Source organism: Vollenhovia emeryi, unplaced genomic scaffold (genome assembly GCF_000949405.1).
Source record: "Vollenhovia emeryi isolate VEMERY1.0 unplaced genomic scaffold, V.emery_V1.0 DF939133.1, whole genome shotgun sequence".
NCBI classification, from domain to species: Eukaryota; Metazoa; Arthropoda; class Insecta; order Hymenoptera; family Formicidae; genus Vollenhovia; species Vollenhovia emeryi.
The window spans coordinates 1540617-1552631 of NW_011967233.1; the positions used below are offsets into that span (position 1 = coordinate 1540617).

Here is a 12015-nt window from a genome sequence, read left to right on the forward strand (position 1 = left end):
ACAATATTTATATCCATAAAACTTTTGTCTTATTATTATTATTTTCTTTATGTCGTCCAATGAAATCTTTTGTTTAATTTTTTTTATATAACATTGTACTTAATATCGAAAAGTAATAAGAAACTAGTTTATATAAATATCCACTATTATACTTGGTGCAATTTGTTAATATCATTATTTTTATAGATAAAAGTTGTTTTATACAATAATTCTTTTTTGAACGCGTATATTTGGCGCCTTTTTTGTACCTTTTTTTAAAAGGTAATTTTGTTGTGAGCGATTCTACGTTGTTCTACCAAGATGGTACAAACTTTAATCAGGTGTTTGACATGATCGGTACGCAGTTGCCAAGAATCGAGTTTTAAATAAACAATGGTCATAGCTCCGAACGTGAAGGATCTAACAAGTGAGTTATTCATTAATCTGCAATTAATGTGTAAACGACTAGAGATGGAAAAAAGAATTCAAATTGTAAATGCCTTGGTCTACAATTATTTACCCTTATTAATATTTATGTAATTACGATACTTAATATGATAATAATTTTATGATTTTGTATACAAATATATAACAATGATGATAACACGCAACTACTAAATACAGCTTTTCGAGAATAAACTTTACAAGTTAATGATACACCTCTTGCAACGTTTTATGCCACCAATTTGCTTCGCAGCACATAACGGCAATAGGTTTGATTATCCGATATTCTTGAGGAAATTTAAATGTATGAATAGGTAATTAAGTTATATAGTAGTTAGCTTTTCCACAATCTTTTATTTCACTTAATTGATAATAATTGTTTTCCATTAAAGACACTTAACTTAACAGCGAAATTCTTTGTATTAACACGTGATCCAAGTTAACCGGTGTTCCAAGATTTTTTCAAGAAGAAGGACTTGAAACCAAAGGTAGTCCAACATTTGTTGGACGCTGAATACAATGACTCACTGTTGGATGTGGACATAGTGGTGATAGAGAAAGAGCTAAAATTATCCTTCCCTGATAAATATGCCAAAGTTATAAACAATAAAACAGTAGAGGATTATAGCAATTATGTTGATGTTCAAACGTCGAAGAATCTCATACAATAGGTGAATGAAAAAAACAATGAAGAATCCACAATAATGAAGCTGGAGAATATCTCCCCGTAGCGACCGTTCAAGAAAAGCTACCCGAAGAAGAGAACTATGGACTAAATTTTGAATATGATGTTAGCAAATTATTTATAGCAATGTGATTTCCTATGTATGTATATGCTCGAAGTTTAGAATAAAATGTAACGGGCAGAATATCACCCGTCATCGTTTGTCAAGCGTCGAGGACGATAGTTACTTTCAGAGGTGTCCTCCAGAAAGTTTAAAACCGTAAACACTTGTATCGTCAACAGCGGGGATCGGCTGTTATGCGTGAGGCTGCCGATTGGTCCGACGGCACTTCCTCGAGAGGAAATAAAGAGCACTGGCTCTAGGCAGGCAGAACAGTCAGTCGAGATCGAAAAGAGAGGTACCAGCTGAGGAACGATTAGCGACGAGGCGACCCGCGAGAAATCATTACGCTTGTACTATTGGACGATCTCTGTGAGCAATAAAGAAGACCTAAATTTATAATAGTTAAAAGAACATCTCTCGTAATAACAGACAACAAGATCCTTTGCCTAATCCAAATTCTCTCCAACGGCTGAGTTTGATAGTCAGGAGCCAACAATGAGAAACCAATTAGCTTGAAACTCTGTGCTATATATAAACGTATATTTGGTTCATCTTCTTGTATAATCATTCAACTAAGGCAGATTGTCTTGCTATGATATGCTGCGTCATCAACGTTGCTGATTTTTTTTACTGGTCACTGAATCATGCACTTCGATGCATTTGCTGCAAGAAAACGTAATGCGATACTATATTAATTGACGACAAAAATAATATGCAAAAATACTGAAACAATACAATTAGTAATACAACTATCGTGAAAGTTAGTATTTATGAAATTTTAGATAATGTTATAAATTAAAGTAATATTATTAAGTACGTACTCCTCTACCTACATTGAATTAAATGCGAGAAATTATTGTCATAATTTGACATGGCTAATATGGAATGAGGGGAGTCAAGAGTCTTAATCATATATAAACGTAAATTATTCATTAAGCTAAAAACTTTCTTCTTAAAAAAGATATTTTTAGAATTTACAAATTTTTAGCTATAACTGCTAATAACATTAAATAATTATTTTGTATACATACATATATGTATAAAAAGCAGGTAATTAACTTCTAATTAATTTCCGTAAGTTTAATAGTAATTTAATGATACTTTCTTCTTAAAAAAGTTTGTTTAGAATAAAATCTATATGTAATATTTACATTCAGATTCCGATTCGAGTTCCGGTTCGGGGACCTCAGGCCAGAACATATTACTGATTATAGTTGCTGCATCATATATTACCAAAATATTCAATTCGGTACTATTCACTACAACCAAAAATGTATGGGAAATAAGAAACAATGGCCCGTATGATTAGAACATCAAGCACTAAAACGGAGTCTTAAATGAGTGTTCATAAATGGCTCTGAGCCATTTTTTTTATGCTTAATTTTACAAGAAATTTACAATATTATATTTTATATTTTAATAAATAAATAGTAAAAGTGACCAATTTTATGGTTGACTATGCATATATAATATTAATTTATATTTATTTGAAACAGGAAAAAAGTACTCACAAGTATATTTAGCCATCGCATACCGATCGGTTTGAATAGTCCTCCCGATGTTTTCTAAAATGTTTTGTATTCTACCTTCCATATTCTGCATTTCGTGATATCCAATTTTCTCCAACAAGTTTAAGTCGTCGTCCCAGTAATGTCTTATACGATGATCGCGAAAAGCATCGCGAAGCTTTTCCAACATCTATATAATAAATATTGTTACTATTTTATTATTATTGCTTCAGTATAAAAACTATTTAGAATTTTTATAATATATTACCTTGTAGAATAAGAAAGTATATGATAAATTGTGAGAAATACGGAACAATTCACGTTCATGGTAGCATAATGTCTCAAGATAATAGCTTGCAATGCTTGTCCAATTTCGTGTATCTCTAAATTTCTAATAAAGAGAATATAAATATGTATATACACTCAGTCCAAAAAAAAGCGGTACACCTAAAATTTGTCAAAAAATCACCAAATTTTGAATGACGGTAACTACGCGAGTAATAATGATAGAAAGGTTTTTCAAAAAAAGAAATTGAAGCTTGAAATTTCTACTTTAAGAATCGACATAACAGAGTTTTGCGAGATAATTTTTTCAAAATGGCGGATGACAAAACGAGAGCATGCGAAATTGAAAAATTTTCGTTCGAGTTTGCGACGATCCATGGCGAGAGGCAAGTGTTGCAACTTAATGGGATAAAAAGCATGCGATAGTACAGAGTCTCCCCTTCAAAATGTTTTTTTACTCGTTTCGATACGATGTTGTTTCGCTGAGATATGCGCATTTAAAGTAAAAACCGGCTTTTTTATTCAAATGCACATATCTCAGTGAAAAATCATGGTATCGAAACGAGTAAAAAAGGCATTTTGAAGGGGAGACTCTGTACTATCACATGCTTTTTATCCCATTAAATTGTGACACATGCCTCTCGCCATGGATCGTCGCAAATTCGGACCAATATTTTTCAATTTCGCATGCTCTCGTTTTGTCATCCACCATTATAAAAAAATTATCTCGCAAAACTCTTATGTATCGATTCTTAAAGTAGAGATTTCAAGCTTCAATTTCTTTTTTTGAAAAACCTTTCTATCATTATTACTCATGTAGTTATCGTCATTAAAAATTTGGTGATTTTTTGACAAATTTTAGGTGTACCGCTTTTTTGGACTGAGTGTATATGTATACATGAATACACACACACACACACACACACACACACACACACACACACTCGCGCGCGTGCGCATATATATAATATGTATATATGTATATATGTGTGTTTAATTTATTATTAAAATAAAATAACAATAACACTTTAAATAAATAAAGTTTTTACATTAATTCATTAAGAAAAGTAAAAAGAGAAAATTATTTCCAGAGGATACTTATTAAATATAAAAAAATAATCTGAACATTTAATGTTACAAATAAATTGATGTTTGTTATTCCATAACGTATCATACCTTTAAGTGACGTATTACAGGTTTCATACGCCCATACTCATGGGTAGAAAAAATGTCTTTCTCAAATTCGTAAAAACTCAGTCGCCAATAACGATATTGGAAATCGTAGGAGCCATGTTCACTGTCGTTGAAAGGTTTGGGAATCGCAAACCATTTTCTATCTGGACAAGACTATAAAACCGGAAACAATTAGTAGAAGCATGATATTTAACTACTGAATTGTTGTAAGCAATTTTGAAGTAAACACTAACGATTATATAATATCAATATTATAATTTTTAATTTTCTACTCAATGATGTAACTGTTATGTATGTATGTATGTACATATATCTGTTACGTTATATTTATTTTGTCGAGTGAGAAATTATAATAAGGTACCTGTGTCAAATAAAGCTAATAAGGCCCGTTTTTTGAAAAATCATAATTACAATCAGTATATTGGTTTGGCTTTTTACACAAACACACACAAAAAAATGATAACTTAGGAGCACAATACTGTCCAGCGACACCATTTTGTCAGTTTGGCCAAGACCTTTGTGAAAAGTGGTTGCATCTCTCCGTTTTATAAAATTATGTCATCAAAATTCGAAAGTTTTTATTAAAAAATTGTGTTCTTTCTACATTATTTTTATATTATCTACATTATTTAAATTATTCTTATAACTTCAAGTTTTATGATATAAAAAATGCCTTTAGCTAATTTATATAAAAATAGTTGTAATCTAATCTAGTATGCAACGGCAATAAGGCCTAGTAAATTTTGGAGATTGTTGATTGTTGTTGATGTTAACGCCAAATTGCAGCAAAGGTGAAACCACGAAGAAAGATCATTAAACCATTAGAAGGGCCAGAGAATGGCCAAAGATCTTTTCAAAGTAAAGGATAGTAAGAAAAAGAAAGAGAAGACTGCCATCATAAAAACAAAAATCAAAGAAAAATAAAGACTAATGACTATTCTTAAGCTAGAATTATAATTTAATTGTAAGATAATCTTGATTTAGTAGTTATGCAAAAATGTCAAATAATTGCCGTTTTCTTTTTCAAATGTTTTTTGAAAACTTTGTAAAAATTAAAATTACTTTAAGATTTGTTTTTATTTGCATCTTTTTAATTAGTAATAAAACAAACTGCAATATGAATATTGTTGTTTCAATTAATCTTTACAATTGCATTTTTAACTGAGGTGGGCTTTATTTGTCTCAGGTTTTATTATGTATACATATAACTGTAGTTGTACTTATTGGGTAGTTATTTTTCCTATTAATTCTGTTTTAAATAAAATTAAAGTTTAAGGTTTTTAAATATCTTTACGAAAGATTCATAAAATAGAGGAAGCTTTGTGAATAAAGTCATATGCAAATTTCTAATTCTTCTCCTATGCGCATGCAGGTTTTTGACTTTCTTATAGAAGAAACTTTATGTGCGAATTAAAATTCTGAGGAAGCAATTCCAATTTGCATCTTTCTTTATTTCTATTATCGTAACAAAGCAATTAATATTTATTTGTCGTTATGTGGATGATAATCACAACGTTAATTTGATCTGCAGTTTTATATATGTATATACATACACACATATATACAATTTCATATGTGACGTGGATTAGCATTCCAACTTTTTCTTATAGAGAGAATTGTCGTGCATTGAGAACAAATAAGTCTTTAATCAGAAAAAAAGAATGATATTGTCTACACCGTGATGTTTTCGACCTTTTACCAATTGGCAATACAGTCTTATTAAATATGTGATTTCTCCCATCAAGTATAATTTAGTTCATATTTTAATAAACAAATAAATATACCTATGTGTACGTCATATCTTTTGAATTGAGGTATTACATACTTGTAAAATATCCGTTTTCGGACATCTCGGCAAAGAACAAACCGAAAAACTTAAAGCAGGAACCACATCAATATCGATAGTTTTCCAGTCGTAATTTACTGTTAATGTAAAAGCTGGTCCCGATTTTTTCATTTTTATCTAAATACAGATAAAACATGTAATATTAGTTTAGCTTTATTAATTAATTTAGTTTTTTCTTCTTATGATACATATACAGACAATTTTAAATAGCCAAATATATCGAGAGCAATTTTGCTCGTTTATTATAATATGATTTTTTGAATCAACAGATATCAAATAAAAACTACTAATGTGATAGCAAATGGCAAAAAGCTTACTATTTTTTTTATTATCCACAATTGAACACAAGCAAAATAAAAAAATAATAATTAATAGTTAAACAAACATTTAATTAATAATTTAATAACTAAATAAATATATAAACAGTAATGAAATAACACATTTATTCGATATACATGTATATCAATTCGATTGCCATATTCTGTGAATATTATAATATCAAAACGTTATCTTACAATTATTATAAATGCAATTAATACTAGTCTGCAATTCTGAACAATTCTGTCACCAAAATATGTTTAATATTTCACTTACTGGTTCACGACCAGGCAATTTAATTATACTACATCCACTAGTAGCGTAGGCCACTTTATTCAAAACTCCTTCCATCCAATTACGAAATTTTTCTTGGTTTAGATACGATTCATCATCAATGAAGGACTTCAATTCTCTAAACAGAAAATAGACTTTTCTTATTTTGTAAATTATAATATTGAGGACCTAACAAGAAAAGGTCCTTACCTTAGAAAATTAAAAAAATTATAAATTTTGGCTATACCTAAAGAACGGTCTAATTTTTTAAATAATTTAATTTTTTCTTGACATAATCATTTTTATGTCAAACGTAAGTAAATTGGAATATATTAGTGATTAAAGTTGATTATGAGTCAGTGATTGCAATTTACCAATACTATTTCATGCCTGTATTCTAAATTAATACACGCACAATTACGTAACATACAAATTCGGAAAATTTTCTAATAAAATTTGTCCATTATCGAAAATTATAAACCTCAAGAAGTTGTATCATTCTTATTGTTTTTTTTTTAGAGGTTTGCATGGCTATTTTAATATTCTTATTATGCGGTACGTTAACTTTTAATAAAAATGGATAATGGCCAGCCATCGAGTTCAATAACAAAAGGTAATCAGATCCTATATTTGGCACACATACATCCATCAATTATATAACTATTCGTTAAGTAATGATTTTATTAGTTTTTCACATGTAGAGACTTGGCTAAGTATTGCCAAAGTTTTATAATATTTTGAATTTTTGAGTTAAAAATCTTCCCTTGTAAATATATTTCTATAATACAATATTTACTTAGAGACTTTCGGATCTAAATTTAAAGCTTTCTGCGGGTTTATATCTCTCCAAACTGTGCACATTTTAATACAACCTGGTCGATCTTTCGTAAACTGGAATATAATCAATAAGTTTAATTATAATATTAAGTTTTATTCGCGTTGATCTTATCGTGGAAGATTGCATTACTGAATTGTTAAGAAAATATAACTGATATTGTTTTATTAATATATTATCAAGTTGAAATTATTTAATATGTATGTGTATTTTAAAAGAGAAATAACGCCATATACACAAAATAAGTCAAACAATAAAAACTTTTCACATAAATAATTACTTCGAATTTTCTTAAGCTTGAAAAACTTTCAGCATTATACGCTGATTATAAAAATAATATCTACCTGTATGTCTCTTTCTTTGAACGGTAGATTGATCACAATGTCAATATCGTATTCTCCTGGTTCGCCGACACGAGTGCCTTTATAAAAACTGCCAACCCAGCTAATTTTTTGAAATGTTTTAGCAAATAATGGACTCTGCATTTTCATAGCCGTTATTAACTCGTCCAAAATCTGCCGCATACATTACAACGTACAATATGCATACCAACATAAAATTAATAGGATACAATTTAAATAATACAAAGACTTTTATACAGTACTGTTTGCAAGATCGGATTTTGGTGCGTTATGACATCTGAATCCATTTTTATAAATGTAGTGTTTATTTTATTGAATATGGTATCATCTTTCATATACTGATATAGAGATAAATCTGCGAACTGCGCCATCGCGTGTATATGTAAGTTGCTGTATTTTCAAAATCTGTAATTACTTAAAATTATTACTTAAAAATTGTCCTATTTTACGTTATATCGTTACATAAGTATTATCAGGGTTGGGAAGTAACTCGTTACTTGTAACGCAGTTACAGTTACTTTTTTTGGTAACTCTAACTTAACTTCGCTAGTTTCTTTTTCTTGCTAACTGTAACTTAACTCAGTTACATTTTTCGTAGAAAAAAAATGGAAAATCGTGAAAAAAAGAAGATAATACAGAGGAGGTATGTATAAAAAATAGAGAGGACATCACTTAGAGAAAAGTGAAATAGTCGAGTTGTGATTTATAATTTAATAGAAATACTATATCAATTTATAAAAAAGAATTATTTTATTTGAATGTAATAAACAAGTTTATAGTTCTTTTACGAATTTAATACGAAGAAAGGAATATCCAAATAAATGGTATGGCGCGCGTATGTGTTCTACTTGAAATAAAAATACAAATAACTGCTTCAACAAATGCAATCACGCTTACGGCAAAGTTATTAATTGTTATTCTGAGGGATTCTACTTATTCTGTAAGAAATTTAATGATTCATTTTAGAAGCGTAAATACTTTATATTTTATATTTTAATACGTAACGTCAAAATTAATTACAAAATTGCATCTTGACAAATCTATCGCCCAGTCAGAAATGACTCGTCGATCGATGTCGAAACGATGTCGAATCGACGTCAATAGGACTGTTTCGATGTCGATACAACATCGTTTCGACGTCGATCGACGAGTCGTTTCTGACTGGGCAGCTATTTATTGTACTCACCAAAAAGATGAAGACAAAAATTGCGAATTCATCAATATTGCTGCACAAATTTGCAGCTATATTCACAAGAACTAGACAATACGTTCTCAATAATTTAACTTATGTTAAAGCTGCTCACACGTCCTTTATTAATTATTTTGTTTGACAAATTATTATTTACAAAACTATGACACGAACAATAATACCGAACTGCATACTGTGAGCTTAGGACTTTCTTGCTCTATATATATATGAGCATCGTTATCAGGGATTAGTGTTCAGAAGTGAGTCATTCAACTTGAATGAGTATCAGCTCTTTTTAATTAAGAACCCAGGGACAAAAGCTATATGTATATCCAAGTTTGTCTAATTGTATCGAATAATGTCAGATATAATAAAATTGGATCAGATTATATCCAACTTTTAGTGCATCCATTTATACACGGAAAAAAACATTTAGCTGCTGTAGCTAAAATTTAGTAAACTATGGACAGCTTTTACTAAGTTTTAGCTACAGCAGCTAAATGTTTTTTTCCGTGTAAGTATATCAAATCAAATGTGGTCAGATATAGTCAAATGTTTATACCATTTTTTTTATTTATCATACCAAACATGGTGTTCCTCCGTAATAGGGAGAATAGGATCGGGGGAGGAAGGGGACAGGGAAATTTAAAAATCGCGTATCGACAGTTCGGTGTATGGTCGACAACCCTTATCGACGCACAGTTCTGAAAAGTCGAAATAAACGCGTAAACAACATCTTAAGTAATATGCATGTTACAGCCCCAGTGGTCGAGCTGGCTAAGACGCCCGTCACGGATTGTAGGGAGGTCCCAGGTTCGAATCCTGGCTGGGGTAATATTTCTCGCAATAAGAATTTTAATTGCCAGATACGGTCAATAAAAATCACAGATGTTATCATCATGTTATCATGTCAGATATGAATCTGACATTATTTGCACATGCGATACAATTAGATAAAATTGGATATATGGCTTTTTCTCCGGAAAGCTACATACACTTTAGTACAAGTAAAAACAGAAACATTTTCAAGAATTTTTCCACATAATTAATTCTTTAATCAAAAATTGTAAAATGTCTTTAAAAGTGTGAAATTTTAAGAACATTTATAAAACAGTTTTTTTAATTCGTTGTCTCCAAGTTACAGCCTAAAGAACGAGGCAGGTTCTTTATGGACAATGCCAAAAAATCTTTTCCAAGATTTATTAAAAACGAAAACAACCAATTCTTTAAAGTAGAAGAATAAAATCTGTCTTTATCGTAGGATTTTTTTTAATGACATAGTATTTTTTCACCATTAATTAAATTTTTTCAAAATTCAAAACATACCCTATATTCTTTTTAGATCTAAATTTTTAATTGCGATAAGGACTAGTTTTATTCTTCTACTTTAAAGATGTTTTCGTTTTTGTTAGATAAAATTCAAAAAAGATGTTTTGGCGCCGTAGATGCTATCCGCGAAGAACCTGTCTTCAGGTTCACCAAAACTATAACTTAAAAACAACGAATTTTAAAAAATTTTATTTTGTAAATATACCTAAAATTGTACACTTTTAAAGACACTTTTTTATTTTAAAAATTGTATGAAAAAATCATAGGAAAAGAAATTCTTCAAAATTTTCCTTCTGTTGCTTGGTCCAGGTGTATGTAGCTTCTTAAAACATCTTTAAAACTTTACATGCGTGCTGGGGATTCGGGGATTCAGTGATTCAATTTAAAAAGGTAGAAGTCAAATAAAACGAAAATTTGAAATTTTTTATTGTATAGAAATTTCAAATTTTTAACTATACTATCTTTTTCTTGTCAAAAATAGATAAAAGATTATCTATGTCAATTCTTTTGCCACATACGTGTCTCAAAAACATTGTAAGAAATCATCTTTTAATATTTGTGTTGCTTGGAAAGATTCGATAAAATTCGACCTCTCTCAGAAAGATGACTCAAAAAATATTACTCTAAAATGCGTGTTAAGTTCTAATTTTTACATTATACAACAGTAAAATTAGAAAGGGTTTGAAATTACATAATCTACATTTTTTTAAATAAGGACTTTATTTAATTAAAAATAGGCTCTTTTATTATAAAAAATGGTGCGAGAAAATAACAAGAACAGTTTTTATATACTACAATAAGAACAAAATAATTTATATTTGATTTTAATATTTGGTATGTACCTATATTAAAAAAATTTTGAAGCTTTCTTGTCTTGTTTTTTGCCTGATTTCTTAATCTTTTCTTAATTTTTCTATTTATTATTGTTTTTCTGAAGAGGCATAAAAGAATGTTATAAACATTCTAGTTATCACCGTTTTTCTTAAGGCACAAAAGAATGTTATAAACGTTTAAACTTTTTTTTCTACTTTTTGTTTATTTGATAATCTTTTTTCCATATTTTTCTATTTACTTTCTATATGTTTTGTTTTCTTTGCAATCACTTCACCACCATTTTGACAAACTATTCCTTTATCTTTATCTGATAAATTATTATTGTCCACCTTTATATCGCAAAGACAAACTATCAGTTCCGCGAATGTTTGTTTCCCTGAATTCGAGTAATTTGTTCGAGGACGGTTATCAGTCTCCTGCAAATCGCTTCACTGATAACAGCCTGACTTTCTAACACCTTTGTTAATCCTTTGTAGAACTCTTCCGCTTGTTCATCCAAGTGTGTTAACTTCGGCGCAATGATTTCAGGCGAGCTTTTCTTCTCCTCCAACTTTGGCATCTTCTCTTTTCTCTCAGATTCCTTGCATTTATTTATCATTATTAGCATTTTTATTTCATATTTTATTATATTGTTCAGATATTTATATACATATAATATATATAGTCTTTGTATTATTTATGCAAAAAGTCTCATCTCAATTTAATATATTTATGCTCGAAACTATTACTTATTCAACAAAATATATGAAATCAAAACTATATTATTAAAAAAAATACTTCTCATGACAATATATTCTTGAGTAGCAGACGTAAAATAATCTCACGTTACAG

The 12015-nt window shown here is 29.4% G+C and overlaps 2 protein-coding genes and 1 non-coding gene across 7 annotated transcripts in view; 1 reads left to right on the forward strand and 2 right to left on the reverse strand.

The window, feature by feature from the left end:
* Positions 1-759: 759 nt before the first annotated feature.
* On the reverse strand, positions 760-9245 carry LOC105567890. Of its 2 annotated transcripts, none has more exons than XM_012023139.1 (11): positions 9019-9245; positions 8075-8237; positions 7815-7985; positions 7432-7526; positions 6639-6774; positions 6024-6161; positions 4181-4351; positions 2988-3110; positions 2723-2909; positions 2363-2470; positions 760-1874 (listed from the first exon to the last, which is right to left on the reverse strand). In XM_012023139.1, the coding sequence occupies exons 2-11, from the start codon at positions 8201-8203 to the stop codon at positions 1846-1848; spliced, it is 1287 nt and encodes a 428-aa protein (XP_011878529.1). In that variant the 5' UTR covers positions 8204-8237; positions 9019-9245; the 3' UTR covers positions 760-1845. The 2 variants fall into 2 exon arrangements, with proteins under 2 accessions (XP_011878529.1, XP_011878530.1); XM_012023140.1 differs by having other exon boundaries at positions 8075-8246.
* Positions 9246-9779: 534 nt separating this feature from the next.
* Trnav-cac lies at positions 9780-9855 on the forward strand. Its single transcript is given in 2 exon segments — positions 9780-9815; positions 9822-9855. It is a non-coding gene; the product is annotated as a tRNA-Val (tRNA).
* Positions 9856-10810: 955 nt separating this feature from the next.
* Positions 10811-12015, reverse strand: part of LOC105567898 (uncharacterized protein C1orf112-like) — a 37057-nt gene continuing 35852 nt past the window's right edge. For all 4 annotated transcript variants that reach the window (XM_012023149.1, XM_012023151.1, XM_012023150.1 and 1 more), the window contains one exon: positions 10811-11764. In XM_012023149.1, the coding sequence (XP_011878539.1) occupies positions 11537-11764 (228 nt within the window). In that variant the 3' untranslated portion in view covers positions 10811-11536. The remainder of the gene's footprint in view (positions 11765-12015) is intronic.

What these genes read in the sequence shown, in the direction of transcription:
- LOC105567890 (XM_012023139.1), bottom strand. Translation starts at nt 8,203, where the DNA reads ATGGCGCAGTTCGCAGATTTATCTCTATATCAGTATATGAAAGATGAT. An exon ending in CTGTAATACGTCACTTAAAG is followed by an intron (nt 3,111 to 4,180) that starts GTATGATACGTT and finishes TCTCTTTATTAG; the next exon opens with AAATTTAGAGATACACGAAA. An exon ending in TGCGATGGCTAAATATACTT is followed by an intron (nt 2,471 to 2,722) that starts GTGAGTACTTTT and finishes TTTTGGTTGTAG; the next exon opens with TGAATAGTACCGAATTGAAT.